At 49.6% G+C, this 20,754-nt stretch overlaps 1 protein-coding gene across 5 annotated transcripts in view; it reads left to right on the top strand.

The window, feature by feature from the left end:
• Nucleotides 1-20,754, top strand: part of PLEKHG4 (pleckstrin homology and RhoGEF domain containing G4) — an 85,453-nt gene that overhangs the window by 56,994 nt on the left and 7,705 nt on the right. For all 5 annotated transcript variants that reach the window (XR_005954407.1, XM_041458583.1, XM_041458582.1 and 2 more), the window contains exons 12-16: nucleotides 788-910; nucleotides 1,428-1,619; nucleotides 16,863-17,806; nucleotides 19,698-19,947; nucleotides 20,511-20,600. Coding sequence is in view for 4 of the 5 variants with exons in the window: in XM_041458583.1 (XP_041314517.1) it covers nucleotides 788-910; nucleotides 1,428-1,619; nucleotides 16,863-17,806; nucleotides 19,698-19,947; nucleotides 20,511-20,600 (1,599 nt within the window). In the remaining variant the exon portion in view is untranslated. The remainder of the gene's footprint in view (nucleotides 1-787; nucleotides 911-1,427; nucleotides 1,620-16,862; nucleotides 17,807-19,697; nucleotides 19,948-20,510; nucleotides 20,601-20,754) is intronic.

The following is a 20,754-nucleotide window of genomic DNA, read 5'->3' as shown; positions in this document are numbered from 1 at the left end:
TAGGAAAACAGGATGTGTGGGTGTTAGGAAGCACTTAGCCTGTCCCTTCCCCCAGGTGCATCTATGCCTGGAGCATTGCAGACAAGTTTACCAGCCTGTTTTTAAAACCTAGTGACGATGGAGATGCTGTGTTATCCTGCCTGGCCTCCTATGACTGCTTTGCTCTTAGGATACTCTTGTTAGTCAGTCCTCTACCCCTCTTTGAGGATATGGGCTGATAACTGCAGCAGTAGCTGGGCTTCACTGAGGAACATGCAGTTGCTGCTCAGCTTTGTGGAGAGCTGCCTTCAGAAAAACAGTAGCTGAGAGTCCCAGAGGACCTGGAAACATTGCAGATGGGGAGAAGCCATCAATACATTCACATTGACATGGTTCATGTCCTGCCAGTCAGAAAAGGGAAGTGATGTAGGAAATCTGGCAGCAAGGAGATTTGATCCCAACTGGAGGTAACAATAATAGCAATGTCAGGCCAGTGTGCAAGCTGCAGAGCTTGCTTTAGACCATGGCTCACCCAAAACAGAGCCCAGGCAGCCACTTGCCCTGTTTATGCCTTAGGCTAGTGAGCAATAGCAGAGCTTTTCAATTACTCTGTAACCTGAAGTGGAAAAACTCTGAGCAGGAGGCTCTGACTGAAATGCCGGAATGGGGGGAGAAGTCTACATACATTCTTTCCAGTAATGAGGTGACCAGCATAATGAGAGCAGTTCCTTGCTCTTTCCACATAAAGGCCTACGTTGGTGAGTAGCACAGGGTGACTAACAAGCAGAGCTTATCCCTTTTCTTCTAGGTCAGCAGTTGGATTGAGAATGTTGGCAGAAAACGGCTAAAGGAAACTATCAACCTGGATGATTCTTTGGAGATGCTGCTTCAAGCACAAAAGCAGTTCAAGGAGTTTGATCTTGTTGCCAGTGTAAGTGTTGTCAGATTGGAAAATTATATTCTCCAGCATCTGAGTTGGTAGCATGTGTGTCTTATATGTGCTCAGCCAAACACATGGTGCTAAGAGGGTTCATCAACAAAGCCTGTGTCTTTCCCTCTCACTACATAGTCTCCCTGCTCTCCTTTTGGAGACAAAGCCACCAGCCCAACACTTAGTAGATGGCATTTACCAGTCTTGGGGAAAATAACTGCTGGGTTGAAAGATGGATTTATTTGTTCCTCCTTTGATGTGCTTGTGACACTGCCTTTTTCTGATCCTGATTGAGCCATTGTCTTGCTGGGTAGGCCTTTACAAGCTGCTATGTGACAAGTGTAAATCATAAGAGATCAGGCTTCAAAATTGTGCTGTAAACAAAGACACCCCTGCTTATGTGATTTATACCTTAAAAACTGGTCTAGTTAGTAGCCCTAGCTGTTAATGGCCTTGAAGACTACTTACTGTTGATTCCAGCTCTTTATCCTCATGAGCAATTCCTTTTTGTTTTCAGGAATATTGCAAAAGGGGACAGGAAGCATTAAAGAAGATGAATCAATGGGAGGACTTTTCCTTTGTGGATGTGCATTCTTACAGGGTAAAGCTGCAGACCTACAAAGATGAGCTGGAGGAGTTCTGCACCCAGCTGGATGAAACAAGGCACCGAGTCTGTGAAACAGTCAGGCTGTATGAATTCTTTGACAAGGTAAGACAAGGCATCTGCTGCACAGAGGAGGGTGTAAAGAGTCTGCTTGGACTCAGTCCAGTGCTAGATTGTTTATGAAAGGTGTGAAATGTAGTATTTGCTCCATCAGGGAGCTGGATCTGTAACCTGCAGCAGTTCCCTCATGCTCATGTGTCTGCAGTGATTTTTTTCAAATCAGTATGTGGGAGAAGAGATGGGTGTGTCTTCCAAGAAGTGTCCACATCTGTTAAGCATAGAGGTTTTCTGCTCTCTGAGCTGGAGCTTTTTAACCCCTTTCATGGCAACAGTGGGCAGAAGGATTATGGCAGTGCTGGCTCTGATGACAAGGGCCAAGAGATGGGCTGATTGTGTCCAGTCCTGGCCACCATGCCCAGGGTAGGCTGCCTGCATTTTCCTGCTATATCCTTACACACTGGCCAATTCAGCTTGTTGATCTATCAGGAGTAGCACCCTGCTTGTCAGTCCTAAATACAGTCCAACTCCTCCCATGTGGAGGCCTGCATGAGGAAAGGGAGCACCAGAATGGAGGGCTGGGAAATGTGGCTGAGGGAACAAGGGATCCCTGGATCATCACAGGGATCTGGGAAGCAGGAGGAGAGGATGTGTGTGGTGACTGTGCTGAGTGCCTGACCTTCCCACCTGTTTGGTTTAGTGCAAATGCACCCATTTAGCAGATTTGCAGATGGATTTGGTGTTCTTTAATTTCTAAAGTTGCAGATGAAAAAGCAGTAGGATTTTCTAAGTGCATTTTAAAATACAACTTTGGCAAGAACAGAAAGCCAGGGAGCCTGTGCTCCATTTATTCCACACTTGTACAAACATTGGGTATTGAAGTTCTCAAATTCCAGAAAGAATAGACGCTAAAAGTTAAGCTGTACCAGATGTAGGTGCCACTTAGTTGCTGTCTCTGAGCTGCCTTGGCCGCCAGAAGTGCTCAGGGGAGGAGGGAGGAAATTCAGCTAAACATGAAAACATGGAAAAGCATCCTGTGTGAGGCAGAAGAGTGGAGAAGGCAACCCAAAACACTGCTGTCAGGGCAATGAGGATTGAGTTTGTTTGGTGATGCTCTGCAGGTCTGCTCTGGCTCATCTCTGCAGTTCGCTCTGCAGGTGGGGGACCCTCTTGATGTGGAAATACGTAATATTTTTTTCACCCCAATGGAGAGAGAATTGCGTCCTGTGCCGTAGGAGAATGGCAAGAACCTGTGCTTTTCTGCCTCACTGAACAGAGATGTTCAGGGGCTGCTCTGGTGCTTGAACACCCCTTGCCATCATGGGGGATCCTGGGAAGGATCCTGGCAAGGGTTTTCTCATGTTTCTTCTGGTAAATTGAGGCACACAAAAGCACCAAGCCTTGCTTGGCATAGTGACAATTCTGCAGCCAAGCCAAACACTGGTTGTATGTGAACCCTTCCAGCCAGAGCTGGAAGTCTCTGGAGCACAAATGTGGATTGTAGCACATGATTATAGAACTGTACAGTGGTTTGAGCTTGAAGGGATTTTAAAGGAGTCATCCAGTTCTAACTTCCCTGCTGCAGGCACTGATGCCACCCACTAGACCAGGTTGCTACAAGCCCCCATCCTGGCCTTGAACACTTACAGGAATGGGGCAACCACAACTTCTCTGGACAACCTGTGCCAGGGCCTCACCACCCTCACAGGGAAGAATTTCTTCCTAATATCCGATCTGATCCTGCCCGCTGTCAGTTTGAAGCCATTCTCTCTTATCCTGTCACTCCGTGCCCTTGTCCAAAGTCCCTCTCCACTCTCTTGGAGCCCCTTCAGGTTCTGCAAGGTGTTCTAAGGTCTCCCCAAAGCTTCCAGGCTGCTCAGTGCTCTGTTTTGGCATGGAAGTTACATTGTGCTGGTAGCTCAGGATAGTTGGACATGACTCTATAGCAGTGTGTTCCTCCTCAGATTCAAAGCATTTTCAGAGCCTCGGTCATTTCTAGGGACACAAATGCTACATAGACCCCATTAATTTTCTGAGGGCATTACAGCTTCTTTTTTGGGGGATGAAAACTCCAGGATGCAGTCCTTGGCAGCAGCAGCAGCCCTCTTGCTTGTGCCTTTCATGCTCCATGGCCCCAGTAAAAACAAAATTATAGTGGTACAGTGTGTTTTCACACTGGTTTGTGTGGAGGACAGGCAGCTGGTTCAGGGAGGGAGGAGGATTTTGATCTCACTGGTTTCAGTAGAGTTATAAACAATCCTGGTGGTGTAAATATACTATGTGTGTATTGTGAACCAGTGGCCAACTGAAACAAGGAGTGTAGGGGGATACATCCTGCAGCTGTAGGATCAGTGCAGAAATTGCTGCACAGCATGAAAGTCCTTTCAGTGCCTATGAGTTTGATCTTGATCTCCAGAATGCTTTCTGCCTTCCCAAAGCAAAGTTAGTGGTGTGGTCTGGGGATAAGCAGAAGATCTTACCTAAACTGATTTCACTGTCTTCTGATACTGAGCTGCTTTTGGCCTTCCTGCATTGATTAGTCAGTGCCTGCCTAACTCCCTTCTCTCTTCCCTAATATCTGAGGGCATATCTACAGCAGGAGTCTGCAATAAGCAATGTCCTTGATATTCCTTCTCGTAAAGAGCCTGCAGAGTGCCAAACCCCAGGATTTGGGGAAGAAGCCCAAGGATGCGTAAGCAACGTACACTATGGTAATGAGCTGGCAAGCTCAGATCTCCAAACATCTCAGCATGCTCCAAGGGAGTGGAATGCCCACCATGGGGATCCTGCTGTTCATCCTCACGTACCTCACTGCCTGCTGGGAATGGGAGGCCCTGTTTTGCTGGTTCTCCTGCATGTGGTGGGCAAGTGTTTTGTAGGGCGCTGCCTGTGGCTGCCGGACAGGCCGTGGAACAGGACAACATAACCCCATATGCCCCATCAAGATGCTGTACTGGTTTTTTTCACTGCTTGGCAGTTCCTGAAGGTCTGTCAGAGCTCCTTGCAATGAGGCAGGCTGAGCTGGGCCAGACCACATGGAGCTTGCACATGGGCTGGCAGGGATCCCTCCCCAAAGACATGACTGGTGCCAAGCTGGATGTTTCCATTTGTCCCCGCTTCCTTTGTGGCAGGAGCCCTTGGTGCCTGACCGTGGGGTGGATGATGGTTGGGCTGAGGCAGGAGGACCAGTGAAGGAAGCTGCTTTCCCCACCTCTGGCTGTGGGCTGAAGGATTGCTTTTCAGTACCACAAAGTCAGCGTGGGTATATTCAGGGTCCTGCCATCTCCCTGTGGCTTCAAGCCTGGTTTGGCCACTGTCCCTTGTTTACTCAGTTCCAAGACTGCGCTGGGATCTGGCACCATACAGTGCTTTGGAGAAAAACGAGGCAGCTGAACAAGCAAGGGTATGTATGGTGCACCAAAAGCACTGATGTCTGTTTTGTTCTGGGGTTCCTGCAGGACAGTCCCCAGTATCCTTTTCTCCTTTTCTGTCCTGGCTTCACAATAACACTGCCATAGGTACACCATCAAGACCAGGAGCAGCCACAGAAAGTCTTCCTCTCCCTGTTTATTTCATTAGCCTTCATATTTTTTCCTTCCTCAAGATCTCTTTGGGCGAATTATTTCCCAGAACACTCTTATATCCCATGTTGTTGCCTTTACCATAAGTGAAGTGCAGGTTACCTGGACTGCATGGTTGAAATGGCCCATGTGAGAGCCATGTGCCCCGTCAGGACTGAGCACCTTACTTGCAGCAGCATGTCCAGTGAGCCAGAGCACACAGGACAGTCTCTACCAGGTCTGGGATGACAACCAGTCCTGCTGAAGGTCAGGAGTGAAGGTGCACGATCCTTGCTGGCACAAGTGGAAGAAAGCACTGACCCAACCAGAACAGGCAGTGTCCCATGAAGGCACAGCACCTGCATGCCCTGTGGCCGTGTGGTGATGTGGAGCTGAACTGCCTGTATCATTACAGGAGAGCCTGAGGCAGCTCTGGGGGCTTTTTCCTGCTTCTCTGGATGTTGTGCAAGATGGTGCCTCACTGGTGCTTAGGGAAAGTGTGGTCATTGCCCTGCCATAGCTTGTGAGTCTCTTGCAGCTTGAGTCCTTGCCTTATGTTTGCTTTCTGAGAGAAGTGGTTCATCTTCAGTTCTCACTGCTGAGGATTGGTGGGGCAAGGTGGGTTGAGAAATGGTAGGGTTTCCCATTTCTTGGGATTTCTTAGGGCTCTGTTCCATGAGCTATTCCTTCAGTGGTGGTCTCTGCCTATTTCCCTTGGATCTTTTCCCTCAAAGAACCCCTGATCATCAGCCTCTGCTGATTCTTGTTCCCTGGTTGTCTGTCTGGTTCCCTGTTTTTTTTCTGCACTCAAGGAGCTGCTGCTTCTGACTTCTGCTTGGAGTGGGCAGAATATTGCCCAACCCTTCTCCATCTGTGTTTTCATCTCCAGGAATGGGTTACCTGTGCTTCTGGGTGGACCTGCCCCCACAGTGGGTTCTCCTGTGCTCTCCTCCTCAGCCACTTTGTTCTTTGTGGCTTAGAAAACAAAGCCTTTGGCAAGTGAAGGAGGTGCCTGCCCTTCCTGGGGGAGGGCCAGCTGGCCTGCATTTGATTATGGCAGTGCCTCCTCATCCCTCCCCATTGTCCTTGCTGCTGTAGGAATGCCAGCCTTTTTGCGCTCCATCCCGTGAGCAAGTGTTGCTGCTCTGGGGCCCAAAGAGGGGCCGGGGCCCTTCTTCCCATCGCTCTCGCCTCTCTGCACATCTCCATGCACCTTTCCCTCCGAGTCACAATCACCCATCCCGGCTCCAGCAGCAGACGGACTCAGCAAACCCTCTTGTAAGTACCAAGTGTGCGGGGCCGGCTGACGTGTGAGCTGTATTGATATTGTTTGGAAACAATGTAGAGAAGGCTTTTCACTCGGTTGCTTGTGCGTGTCTGTGTGCATCCAGCATGAATCAGAGCGCTTTGTGTGCGGCTTTTGTGCGCTCAGACAGAACCCCGTGGGCTGTGGGCATCTTTGCATGGTCCCTCTGAATCCCAGGGCTGAGCTGCCTGTAGTAGAGCAGTGCCTGTCTCTCTTTCTCTTTATTAGAAGTTATTGCACGATCATTTCAGTGGGCATAATTTACCTGCAGCTAGAAGTTGCTGCAGGGGCTGGGTGCTGCAGATGGACTGGATGTATGTGCAGGGCAGGTGGTACCTCTCAGCCTCCAGGACTTCTGTCAAATGTTGTGGACAGCACAGGAAGGGGCTCCTCTCCTGGGCTGTTCCAAGGTTTGCTGGGTTCCTGCCCCCCAGGTGACTGAGACCTGCTGGCACAGCACTCCCAGCTTTCAGAGATGGATCTGATCTTAGATTTGTCAGCAGAAATCCAGAGTATGCTAAATAAGTTGCCTTCCACAAATGTTATCTCTGACTTCTCCCCAAAAGTTTCAGAACGGAGACCTGCTGATACCTTGTTTTCTGCTGCGTTTAATTTTTGATTATGTACCAGATACAATTTTGCGGTTGATCTTTTTGAGGGAAAAAAGTCCCTTCCAGGTGATAAATTATTGATGTTTCTTTTTTCTCAGCCCTTGATGAAAAAAGGAGGGTTGTGCATGCTGATCTGTGGGAAGCTGGAAAGGATCCTGGTGTCTGCAAACTGAAAGTGTGATTTTTTGTAGCAGGCTGTTTGGCACAGTTTGAGAAGTAATTTTATTGAAAGGGTGCTATGATTCCCTGCTCTGGGAATGTGCTTGGAGAAGCGCAGAGTAGAACTTAGCACCAGAGTGGAAAAAAAGACATTTGATGTATCGTTACTGTAGCAGAGATGATGTATCCTATCTGTAAACAGAGACATAGGTCCCTGTTCCATGATGCTGCCAGCAGTTCTGCACAGGTCACAACATGGTTTTACCCCCCAGCACCTTGGAGCAAATGAGATTTTGCTGTGTTTTGTAATAAAGTCCCTGGGACTTAACATACACTATTCTCTCTATACCTCTGTGCAGAGATTGACTTTGCTTTTCTGGGGATGGTCTGCACAACATTCCCAAATAGCACTTTCGATCTGGTTACTGATGCAAGTTCTCAGGATGATGAAAGGAGGTCCAAAAAGCATAGGAGAGGAATAGTTACTGTTTTAGGGGAAGCCACTGTTGTCTGGCTTCAGCATTGTCTGACAGCAGCTGTCTCATCTCTCTTTCTCTCTCCTTCCTCAATTATGCCTGTAAAGTCGTGCCCCTAGACAGACATCTAGTCTGATTTGTTCTCCTATTTCAGGGGTGTCCTTTTTCATGACAGCCTGAAGCAGTTGGGGGAATGAGCCTCAAGGAAAATCGATCCTCTGGCAGAGTTCATGCAAGGTTAATGCGTGAAATTTCTCCCCTCTCCTTCCTGCCAGGTTTTTGCTGGAGAAATCTTCCTGCAAGGTTAAAAAGATTCTAGTGTTTACTTTCCTATCAAAGTGTATTCATGCATTAGAAAGTTTCTGCTTTGCCTTGAAGATAGCCCTCTTGTACAAACAAGAAGTTCTGAACACTTAAATCTGATCTGTTACAGATCAGATTTTTCTGTCTTGCAGAATTAGTGATTTGGAAACCATTCTGTCTTATGAATTCTTCAGTAAATCACTACTAGCTCTGCTGGTGCTAGAGTTATTTTCTGCTATGTTTCACCAAAAACTATATGGTCAAATGGGCAGTGCAGCAGTGCCTGCAGCCCTGGCAAGCTCTGTGGCAGGAGGTAAAAGCTGAATAATAGCACCAGCACTCAGTGCTCCTTTCTGGTTGCGCAACATAGGTGTGAGACTCATTTGTCCCTCAGTGTTACAGGGCAGCAGCAGTGAATTAATTAGGTTTGTGTCACGTGCTAAATCCAAGCGCAATTTGCAGTTGAAGGTGAGAGGTTCTTGGGTTAAGACGCTTTTGAGCACCTGTTCCAGCACCTCAGGCAATGCTTTAGTGCAGTATGAGGTCTGTGATGTGTTTGTGACATGTGCAGAGAGGCAAAACTTTGATTCTACTGGGGTCCTTCTCTCTCCTACTGTACTGGCCAAATTCCTCTCTGTGGAGTACACAGCAGGAAGAAGAGTCTGAGGGAGCCAGCCAGTGTGTAGCATATGTTGGGATGTAGGGTATTTGCCCTTTATGTCCCTTCCCTGATCCAAGGAGTGCCAGCATGTTCTGCCACTGCATGTATGCAGAGAATAATGCCTGACATGCAGAAACCACCTTCAGCCTTGATTGTCAGAGCACCTCTGTGTAAAAATTCCTCAGTGTCCTTGGCTGCCATGAGCATAAATTGACAGTTATCTGAAAGACTTGGGCCTCTGTCAGGTGTGTTCAAATCACCTGCAGGATCACCACACTGGGAGCCAGTCAGTCGTGGCAGGGAAGCAGCATTTCCACCCAGCAGGTTTAGGGATTCCCCAGCTCGCTCGCATTGGAGCTGAGGTGCAAGGGGAATGTGTGTTCTTCAGGTGTGAGATCTGATGCCAGCAGAGATCTCCCTTCAGCTGGGCCCAGCCTTGTGCATGTATGCAGTGCAAAGTTTGGGTAATTTTTTCCCCTCTAATCTTGGGATAGGAGCTGCACAGGGTGACAGATTTTGTGAATTTTTGTGTGCTGGCATCCATCTGGATGCTCAGATCCTCCTGGAGACTGGAATTCCCTTTAGTCATGGGAGTTAAATAGATCTGTTCAAGCAATCTGGTCATGAAGCTCCCCTCAGTGTACAGATGGAACTGAAGCTCACAATGGCTCAATCTGCATATCAAAGCCCTGGACATATGGACAGGGTTCTCCCAAGCACCCGCTGCCTCTGATGGGGCTCCTCCGGCTGCTCGGCAGCGCCTTGCACCCTCCAAGTGCATCTTGTTGTGCTCTTAAAACAAGGAGCTGTTTCCAGCATTGTCACTTCCCCTGCAGAGGAGAGACCCAGTAAATGTGCTGGGTGTCTAGTTCCAGTTTTAACTCCACATCTCCCAGGGCACAAGCACCCAAAGTGCAGTGCAGAGAGATCCCAACACATCATGCGATAGTTAAGCAGAGTTTGGCTCAGCTTGTCACAAGGGAAAGGATGTGAAATGAAGACTACAGAGAAAGCACCCATTTTCTCCATGCAGATCCAAGGGCATACTGGACGTTTTGCAATCCCCAGCATGGAGCATAAGGAACCTCATTAAAAGGAAGCCAGGGCAGAGGGGAGACACCCACCACAGTCCAGTGTGTCCACACTTGCCTGTGGGATGCTATTACAGTGGGGTATTTGAACAGCATGATGGTGTGACCGTCAGGACAGATGTAAAAGCAAAGCATGCAAAAAACCTTTGGAAGTGACATTAGTCTCTGAATGGGGTAATTTGTTGCTGTTGTGCAAGTTGCCAGCTCCAGCTTTGGTGACTCACACATCTCGCTGTTGCTTGATCTTGAGCTTGGCTGGTAACATGAGGCTCTTGGCTCATTCGTGAACAAATGGGCAGTGCCTCAAATGTTAAGAAGCTGGTTTGCAGCAAAGGCAAACATTGAAGTTTCTGGTTTTACTGGGAGCAAACTTGGCCCCTGGTACTCTGGACTTGGTAGCTTTTAAATGTTGAGAAAATCTCTATGGTGAGACAGAAAAGGAGGGGAAGAATAATCAGTGCAGAATGTACCCAAAGCTGCAGTCATGAGAAACTCTGGAGCTTTGAAGAAAGCAGATCTGCCACTTGCTGCCCAGCTACCTAGGGAGTAGTTTTATACATACATACACAAGTAAATATACACACGCATGTCATACATACATACCTGTGTGCCTCTACATAGATTTATGGTGAAACTGGCACAGGCTGCTCTTGTGGAATCTCAGAGTTGCTCTGAAGCAGGGGTTATTGTAGCTGCTCGTGATTCATCAGGTGAGTCACCCTGTTTCTAATGGACACCCCTGGGTGCTGCCTGGCAGTGGCAGCAGTTAGAGAAGAGAAGGGCAAGCACGCGTCCTGCACGACAGCTCCAGCACAGCGAGCCACATTTGCCCTTTGGGTCCTCGTGCTGTCGTCAGGAGAGCAGAAATTGTGTGCAATCTTATTTTAGCCAATTATATTCTCCTGTAATTAGGCTCTCCTGGACTTGTCATGCCTGGCTGCCCAGAGGGCAAATTGAGGGATTTTTGAGCTCTGTTCAAGAGAGCTGCTGCTAAAGGATGTCCAAGCATGTTGCTCTAATGAGCAGCCTTTGATGGTATGTGGACTGTGGCATGCCCAGACCAACCCTGACAGGTGCTGCTTCCCTGACCCCTTGTTTTTCTTTCCTGTCCAGCTGTGGGTATTTGCTTGTTCTCCTTTCTTATGCTTAAATCCAAGGAGTTTCTACTTTGTGCTCGTCTCTCATCCTTTGCCCTCCCACGGTGTTTGTACAGCAGCTGGCACTTGGTAACTGGCAGAAATGCAAATACAGGATTTAAAGTTTATTTTCCTTAGCAGCTAGTTTTAGGCAAACTAAAGATTTCAGTGGTCTGTTCTCCCTTGGAGGAGGGGAGGCTGTCTGAGCTACACAGCAGCTCAGAAATAGTTTAGCTCTTCATTTCAAGAGCATGAATCTTTTTCTTAGTCTTTAAAGCTGAGCTTTTACCAGCTACATCCTATGTAGGACACAGTTTTGATTAGTTTGGTTTGTGCTGCTAATGAATCACAGACAGGGCAGCAAATGCAGTTTGGAAAACTTGACTGCTACAGAAGGGTAGGAGAGTAACAGCGAACCTCTTCATAGAGAAGGGATTGCTTCTAACTCAGTGGCTTTGCTGAAATGCTTGTGCTCTGGAATTAAGTGGTTTCTTGTGTGTGAGTGTAACTGCCTGCTCATGGAGCCACAGATCTTGGTAGAAGTGAGCAGGGGCTTTGGCTCTTAGAGATATGGAAAAAGCATCATAATGTCTAGGAGGGATCAGTGTTTCCTCCATAGCTCTTATATGTTGGCTAGCGGTTTAGTTTGCATTTTGCTTGAATTTGGGGTCAGTTGGAATGCTTTCTCTCCCTGTTTTTTGCACTGTGAAGTGGTATCTGGCTTGTGCCCAGTCAGGGTGTTCTCTGCACACTTCAGTAGCTCTTGTGTGAAGCATGGCCCCTTCCCCCTCTGCCTTGTTTCTGGTTACCAGGCCCCCAATCTGGTATTTAGGCTAGCAGCATTTGCTTGTGAATAATCATAGCTGAGATGATGCACTGAAGCAGGGGCCCTGTCTCAGTCTGGCTGTAGGGGATAATGTACAGCACAGAGCTGGGCACAGCCAGGGTATGGACTCCCTCTGGACAGATGGGAAGGTAGGATGAGGTCTGTTTTTAACCAACACACAGACTTGCCAAGGGAACATCTGCAGATCTTGAAGTCTTGCTCTTTCCCTGCTCCTTTCTTCACGGGTGCTGTTAGTATTGGTAGGTGGGAGCCTGAGGAAAGCCTAAGGCAGATCCAAGTGTGTGGTGAGCTGACCACTTTCTGCTGAAGCTGCTTGGCCTCTGAGTTAGGCTTGTCACTCTTTGCCAGCTGACAGTTCTTGTGGTAAGTAAGGTAAGCCTGGGTAATTTTGCTTTCAGTATATTTTAATGTAAAATAGCTTTTTAATCGTGGTCCTTCTGAACTGTCAACATATTAAGCAGTCTCCAGCCTTGGGTCCCTGCTAACACTGTGCATGCAGCAGTCTGTGACAAGGGACATACCAGTGCTGTGAGCAGGAGTCGCTTCTCAAATCAACCTAAAGCCGTATTGGACTTTAGAGGGAACAAGCCCAAATGAGCATCTGTAATGGCAGTAGCATTTTCTTGCCATTGAGCTGCATTTACTTTGTGGTGTTTTGGTAAGTCCCTGTCACTCTTTACTCCTTTTGCTGGGAGTGCTGCAATCTGTGTCTGAGCTCCACTTGGATCAGTACCAAGGCCATGGGTGGCCAGCAGAGCAGGGCAGCTGCAGGACCCAGTGCCTGTGTGACACCCTGCATAGCTGTTGGGAAGTGCTTTGTTTAGTTCACAGCAGTACCTGTGATGTTTTTAATTTTTCTGGCTGTACCAGTTTTGCCTCTTTTGCTGCAAGCTAACCTCATTTTGCTCTTAAAGCTCACAGCTGAAGTTCAGGGCATTTAAAATGAGCACAGTGGTGGTGAGAGGAGGTCTGGTTAAATGGAGGGCTGTGTAGTTTGTTTCCACAGAGACCTACAGTCAGTTGTGTCTCACTGAGAAACAGCAGAGTGGAGTCCAGCCTGGGTGCAGGAGCTGCACCAAGCTGGATCAGGGTTTGTTTATATCAGTTTCTTTTTTGCTGTCCTTGGCAGTGTTCTCAGCTGCTATGCTGCTTCCCCCTCTCTGAGCTGTAGAGAGCAAGGGAGATGGGGGCTTCCAGTCCTGGAACATCACCACAGAAGAGTGAGAAACTTGGTCTGTCTTGTTGCTGTGCTTCAGTCATCATACCCACAAGCATGATTCCATCTCTGCCTGTATTGCTGCTCCCACCAGGGCCAGTGTTGACTGTCTCAAGATGCACTGTGCAGGCACTTGAGATTCCAAAGGAAACCTTTTCACAGCAGAGTTAGTTACCCACCCGAGTGCATTTTAATTCTGCAGAAAGTTGATCTGACTACCTCTGCCTATTCAGACATTCAGTTTCCTATTTGTAAAGAAATTATAGTTACTGTCATCATGTCACCACAGGAAGGGATGAAGGAGTTTTGGACAAAGACAGGCCCCTGAAATTGCCCCATCTGGCATATATGTGAGATGCACAGTGTTTGCTCCTTCTTTTGGCTACCCAAAAGGTGTCTTAGAGGTCACTTAACCTTGAGTATGCAAGGAGTCTGATAGGCTTGGGTTGGGGAGGTGTAATTTCTGAGTAGTGGCTCAGGTGAGGATCCAGGACCCCTGGAAGGCTTTCAGTGCTGGCAGTGTGCCCTGAGCCAGGGCTGAGCAACTTCTCTGGGCCTGTGTTTGCAGATGGTACTTAAGTGGTGCCAGCACCAACAGACTCCAGGAGCTCCTGTCCTCGATGTGCTGCAATCCTTGTCCATGGTGAAATGATCAGAAGACCAGCAGAGGATGATGGGTTTGAGGGTTGCACCATAATCCAGTGAAGTCCCTGGCTTTTCCTTACAGCATGGCAGGTCCCTGAGAGCCCTGGGCAGCCTGGCAGGACCAACCTGTTGCTGATGCCTGTTGCAGGATAGGTCAGTCCTGCGTATGCAGGAAGCACATTTGTCTTTAATCCTGTAATTGAGAGGTTCAGTAACAACTTGCCTGTAAAGATCAAAAGCTGAGGTACAGGCTCTTTCCTGCCTGGTTGCAGTCATGGTTGGGAAGATTTCAGCTTCCCTGCGCACAGGTGCCTCCTTTTATCTGAGCAGCTCTAGCAGCTCTGCAGGGAAGCTGTAGGGCTGCCTGCTCCCCAAAAGCTCTCATCCAGAGGGCCATATCCTGGCTTGGCTGAGTGTTATTTGCAGCCTTACTGGGGGACAGGTGACAGCAATACCCCTGCCTGCATGAGGATGGGGGCACACTTGGTCCCTGGAGAGGATTGCCATTTATGTGCAAAAAGGGGCAGTTGAAGCAGATGATGTGACTGGAGAAAGCCTTAGTGGTCACTTAGCATGTTACCAAGCAAAGCTGCAGGATGTGGAGGGCTGCTCCATTGTGCAGGGAACAAAGCTGAGCTATTTGCTGGCCTGTGACAGGCACTGGTGATGGAAGGAAATGCCATCGAGATTGCGAGTCATTTCTGCTCAGCCCTGGTGTCCTTGCCAAGAACGGACAGAGACCATATGAAGATGAGAGGTGATGGGGGTGCTGTCCTGTGTGCTTTGCAGCCCTGATCCCTCCTCACAGTAATCACATCCAGATCTGCAGAGTTTCCAGGAAATAAAAGAAGTCTCTTTTCTCTCTCTCCTGTCTGTGCATGGAAATGAGTACCCCAGCCTTAGATAAGGCCTTCACAGGGCATCTGCGTTCCTGACTGGTTACTGTAGAGTCCGGGCAGGCCTACAGGATGTCCCTCTCCTGCATATTGCTCTCAGCACCCTCTTTGACAGCCCTGTGTGTCTTTTGAGCTCAGCTTTTCCCGTCACTGAGCAAAAGGCAGCCAGCATGCAGCCTTCAGTGGGGATCACCCATTGATGACCACAGCCAGAGAGGTGACATGTGCCCTTTCTTAGCTCAGATGGATGGCCAGCCCTTGCTCTGGGCAGAGCTGTAGGGGGCTGGTGTTGGTTTTCCTACAGCTGGAGGGGGCAGCTCAAAACCCCACAGCAAGAACAGGCCATCTGTCGCTGCTGTGCAGATCTGCTGGGCTTGGGGATTCACCTCGCCTTGAAATGCTTCCACCTCCAGGAAACAGAAGAATCTCTGCATCAAGGATAAATGCAGATTCCCACCAGAATCTGACATGTCCTCTGCCTCTGCACATCCCTCCTGGCTGCCAGCAGTGGGCAAGTCTGCAGCATAAAGCCTGGATGAAGAGAGAGGCAGGTCAGGGGCCTGTGCTGCTCTAGGCAGGGCGATGGGAGGAGAGGGGGCTGCTGCTCTGTGCTGCAGTTGGGTGGCACTAGGAAGCGTTTTCCCTGAGCAGCTGCTGGTGTTTCTGAAGCAGCTCCTTGCTCTGCATGAGTAATGGGGCTTGCTGCACGCACACCATGCAGCTGCAGCTCAAAGGAGAATGTGGATGGCTGTGGGAGCTCCTGGGGAATCTGGCCCTAGAGTGACTCTGCTCAGGCTGCAGGCTGTGCTGGCATTCAGCTCTCCTACAAACAGCAGCGTTTGGCTGTCAAAACCATCTCCATCCAGGGACTGAGCATCATGTGAATGAAATACCTTCTGTCCTGCCTGTCTCTGTCACCAGCAGAGAGTGAGCCTGGCACCTGATATATTTGACCGCCATGTCCCTGATGGGGATGCAGTGTCTGCTTGCATAAAGCTTGGGCAGATTTTCTTGAGGTCTAAAGCTGCATAAAAGTAAGTGATTTATGCTCTATAAGTGAAGGTTGCTACAGTGAGGCTGCTCAGGAAGTGGAAAATGGAAAAACCAATCACTTTGTTCCTGGCACTAATAATGAATGTTGTTTCTCTGCAGGTATACAGGGCCTGACAGGTCAAGTGGTAGAAATGGTCTGGCTCACTTCTGGGCATCCAGTGGTGTTTCTGCACATCCACTGATGTTGGGCAGTTGGGAGAAGATGCCAGGCAGCCCTGTCCAGGGTGTTTTCCCCACCTTGTGTATCTGATTTCAACAAATAACCCTGTGTGTTCACTGATGACCATTAAAATTCTCTAGCGAAGCCTACAGCAGCTGGTCACATCTTATTTTTTCTATCATTAAATCTTACCATCTCTGCTTTATAGGGAAAATGGTGGCTTATGAGCCTAAGTCAGATGTTTGTCTTTATTCTGCTTTTGATTGATGACAGGTCTTGGTGCTGAGCCCCATTCTTCCCGTGGTGATAAGACACTCACTCTTCCCTTGTGTTTGTCCTACTGGACCACATTTTGTCCCACTTCTCTTGGTTGACTGATGCAGCAGAACTGTTTTAGCAAGGCCAGCATATGCACCACTGCTAGAGTTAAGCCCCGTGAAGCTGCTTCCAGCATTCCTGGAGTATTAGAAATAAACTGCTGAGCTCAGTATTTGACTAACGAGCACAAGCATGTAGTGCAGTGGCAAGCAGAGCCAGGCAGGCAGAACACAGCACACCGCACAAGCTGCCAGCAGACACAGAAAATGCACAAGCTTCACGGTCTCATTTTCTTCCTTGTTGCAAGGATGGGTCAGATCATTTGGGGTGATCCACAGAGCCCAGCTGTGGCTTCTGTGTGCTGTCAGCTCCAGAAAAACAGTGTAGGGAGCAGCAGTCCTATTGCCTGCAGCTTACTGGTGCCGTTTGACCTTGTCCTGCTTGACAGTGGTGAAAGTGGCTGGGCAAAAGAGGAGAGAGAGTTCCAGGTTTTATACTGAGCAGGGCCACACTGAGGTGTGAATTCCTACAGTCTTAGCAGCAGCTTTCCCTGGGCCCCCCTGCCCAGAGAGGACAAACATGCCCAGCAGTGTGGGCGCCAGCTCACAGGGACCTGGCTGGGAGGTGGGGCTGTGGCAGAGCAGCCAGCACAGCTGAAGCCCTTTGCATAAGGGGCTGTTTGTTTTGCTGAATTGTTAAGCCCCATTGACAATACCCCCCCCCCCCACTCTCTACACTCAAGGAACTGTGGTGGCCAGACACTGATCCTTTCTCTTATCTTCAGGCACTGAATTAGGGTTGTTCTTCACAGAGTCCCTCTGACTGGCTGTTGTGTTTTGCTCTCGCTCTGCAGGCGTACGAGTGGGCCTTGGAAGGGATGCGACACCTTGCCTGTATCAGCATGGAGGACTGCAGCTCCGCCGAGCACTGTGCAGATATAATCAAGTGCCTGGAGAGTTACAAGAGGCAGCACCCGGACATCAGTGCTGCCCGCTTCCAGGAGATGAAGGAGCTGGCCTGTGAGCTGAAGAGTGACAAGGGGCTCAAGCAGTGGAAATTTGCATGGTCTAAATGCCAGGAAACCAAGCTGGTTTTTGAAAAGAAACTCGAAGCAGCCTTGAGAACAAGGAAGTCTCTGCTGTCAGAGCGCAGCCCAGCTGTTGGGGAGCAGCCCCAGGCTGGCAGTGAGACTGGCACTCTGTCCCACCGGAGGCACTCTGAGGGGGCCACCTCCAGGTCCCACTGGGACAGGACTCAGAGCACATCTCATGGCTACAACAGAACCAACAGCTGTCTGGAGTGGGCTAGGGAGAAAGCTCCCTCACCCTCCCTGAGCTGCCCTGGTGATGTTGATGCTGGGGAAGTATTTGTCTGCCAAGCTGCTCTCAGCCCTGGTCCTCACTCAAGCAGAATTTCTTTCACCAGCAGGGCTTGTAAGTCTCCAACGCTGCCTGAAGAAAAACCAAACCTGGAGAGCATTTTAGAAACCCCAGAGGTGAAGCAGTCTCCTACATCCACTCCAGTCCCTGGGAAGCTGCCTCCCAGGAAGGTCCTCCGGAAGGCCCAAAGCTTTGACCTGCCTTATGGTGAGAGCCTGTGGTCCAGCTGCCAGAGGAGCGAGCCGGCCAGATACGGCAACACCGGCGTCTTCATTAAGGGGCTGGAGGTGAGCAGCACTGAGCTGGTGGACAGGACGTTCGCTCTGCGGCAGCCAGCTGTGAACAGCTGGGCTGCAGACTGCCTGCTGGAGGGACAGAGGGGCTGCCTCTCGGGGTCAGAAGCCAAGAGCTGGGGCAGGTAAGTGTCTGTGACATTTGGTGTTCCCTTTCTCAGGGTGGTGAAAAGGCAGCCAGCAGAGATTAGAGGAGCTCTGTAGTGCTGGTTACTCTGGCACTGGTTACAGGACAGATGGAGATGTAGCTCCAGCTTCCCTGCATTTGTGTATGTGATGCTGAGCAAGCCCACAGGGATGTCCCCACATAATCTGGTGCCTTTCTTGGTGTGGCGACATAGAAATGGGATTTGTGGCTCTTCCCTCAGTGTGATTCCTCTAGGACGGGAAACTTCAGTTCCCAGACAGGAGAGGGAGTCTCTGAACGTTGCTTCCATTAGAGGATGAGGGATTACAGAAACAGTATTCAGTGACCTAACAAAGCCAGGAGTACAGGTGCAGTGGGAGAGCAGAAGCTCAGGGCCTTGTCCCCCACACTTTTGGGAGTGCTGTACCCAGACTGGTAGGGAGACACATCCAGCACCTTGTGACAGCAGCTTCACAGGTGAGAAGGTGTTTGTATTTGTGCTTTGGGGCTGAAATCTCTGGGTGTCCAACAGCTGGCATTTGTGTTGTTTTCCTTCTCTATCCTTGAGAATCTCAACTTTGTTATACTGCAATGTGTGCCTGTGCTTTGGAGAGCCCAGGGATATGAGCTGTTCTTGACAAAGGGTCTCCAGGCAGGTCTTTCAGTTACTCTCCCTGGAAAAAAAATAAAATGTAAGTAAAAAATAAATGGCAGAGATGATAAAAGAGTGCTGGATGCTGGGGCACCATGGTTACTACTCTTGAGTGAAATGGCTGGGGACAGTGAAGTCTTCCAGAAGGCGGCTCCGATATCCCTGGGATACCCAGAAAAGCTCATGGCAGGGAATGTGCCCCAGCAGATAGCAGAGTGACCACTTTGCTTCTCAAGGGAGCAGTGCAGCAGGCCTCCCGTGTCCGTGGGTGCTGAGACAGTCCCTCTTCTCTGTTCTCTGGACAACCAGAGGAGTTCACTTGCGGGAAGGCTGAAATGCAGGGCGGGAAAGGACACATTGGAGTAGTTATGTTTGGTGCTACACTGCCTCACAGTGGAAACTTCGAGTACCTAAGAGGCATCCTTTGAGATATGTGAGAGCAACCCATGCTAGGAACTGCTGTTCACTGATGAGGTATTAGGGCACTTAAGTTTTACTCTCTCACTTTTACTAGGACAAGCCCAACAGCACCTAGTTCTAGAGCTACTGTTCTCCCAGGGTTAACATTGCTTCCCACAGTCTCTAGTCATCAGACGGAGTCCTCACAGAAGTTACTGTGACTTCTGCTGTCACTGTTGTTTCAGGAGAGCAGCCACCTGCAGAGCAGCCCGTTGTGTCCAGAGCACAGGGGCTGGGTGGGCCCAGGGGTGTGTGTCCTGCTGAGTTTGGGTCAGCATCACAGCCAGCCTTCAATTCTGTGATTCCTGAATCCTTAGAATCACAGAATATCCCAAGCTGAAAGAGAGACCCAAAAGGATAATTGAGCCAACTTCTGACTGCATTGGAGTACCCCAAGAATCACACTGTGTGCTAGAGAGCCTTGTCCAAGTGCTTCTTGAGCTCTGACAGGCTTGGTGTCATGACCACTTCCCTGGGGAGCCTGTTCCAGTGCCTTACCACCCTCTCTGTGGGTGAAGGACCTTTTCCTAATAGCCTCAGCCTAAACCTCCCCCGACACAGCTTCATGCTGTTCCCTTGAGTCCTGTCAGCACTCAGGGTCAGAGCTTTCACAGACAGTTGTGTATCTGAGCTTGCACTGTGCCAAGGATCATCTCATTTCCATGTTGCGTGTCAGAGAGAGCTTCTGTAGTGATAGTCCAGTGCTTTGCAGGCACTCTGGCTGCTGTAGCCCTGCTGCAGCCTGGGTCCCTTCAAGGCTGGGTGTCTCCTGTTGCAGCAAACTGCGGCACATCATCGATGAGATGGTAACCACGGAGCGGGAATACGTGCGGTCACTGCGCTACATCATCGACAGCTACTTCCCTGAGATGGAGCGCCTCGACCTCCCCCAGGACCTGCGTGGGAAGCGCAGTGTCATTTTTGGAAACCTGGAGAAACTCTATGACTTCCACAGCCAATACTTCCTTCGAGAGCTTGAGAGCTGCTGCAACCACCCACTGAGGGTCAGCCACTGCTTCCTGCGACACGTAAGGCATCAGCACCTTGCCCCCGGGGTTGGGCTCTTCCAGACATGAGCTTGGTTTCTCTGCCTTTCCTATTGTGCTTTGCTATCAAGAGACACTGCCAGGGAAACAAAATGTCTGCTCCTTAAAGCCCATCTGTTTCTCCAGGGATGTCCCTTACGTGTTCTGTCTGTGGTGTCAGAGGTAATGACTAGAGTGAGCAGAGAGGTACAGACAGCTCTGGGAGAAGAGGGCTGCTGGGCAGAAGCACAGGGACACAGGTCTTGAGATCAGCTGCCCCCTGCATTTTGCTGCTACATGGTGTGAATGGTACCAGGTGACTATTGGGGTAAGGAAGAGGCTAGGCATAGCAGAACAATGAATCGAGAAGTCCTAGCTACTCTGGGAGTAGGAAGACAAGAACATTCCCTGGCTCTTAGAGAGCTTGAAACAAAGTTATTCCTGATATCTGAGGAGGCTCTGGTGCAGCCTAGGAGAGGCAGAAGTACTAGAGTAACCTGCCAGGGTCGTGGCTGTCACCGTGTCCTGGGTGCATGGGTCTCACTCGAGGATGGATCTCTTTGCAGAAAGACCAGTTTGGAATGTATGCGCTGTATAGCAAGAACAAGCCGAAGTCAGACTCGCTGCTGGCCAGCCATGGGAATACCTTCTTCAAGGTGAGTTCCACCGCCTGTGTGAGGATTGCTCAGTGTGTTTGGTCACTGATCTGTTTAAGCAAAGCCAACTTACCTGCCTGAGGCAGGCTCAGTGTCCTCTGCTTCCCTGGCACAACTCTGCACAGCTGTATGGAAGGGACAGGGCAGAGATGCA

The sequence above is a fragment of the Pyrgilauda ruficollis genome, unplaced genomic scaffold (genome assembly GCF_017590135.1).
Source record: "Pyrgilauda ruficollis isolate IOZ18807 unplaced genomic scaffold, ASM1759013v1 scaffold13, whole genome shotgun sequence".
Lineage (NCBI taxonomy): Eukaryota > Metazoa > Chordata > Aves > Passeriformes > Passeridae > Pyrgilauda > Pyrgilauda ruficollis.
The sequence above is the reverse complement of the archived record's forward strand: the minus strand, read 5'-3'. Positions and strand labels throughout refer to the sequence as shown.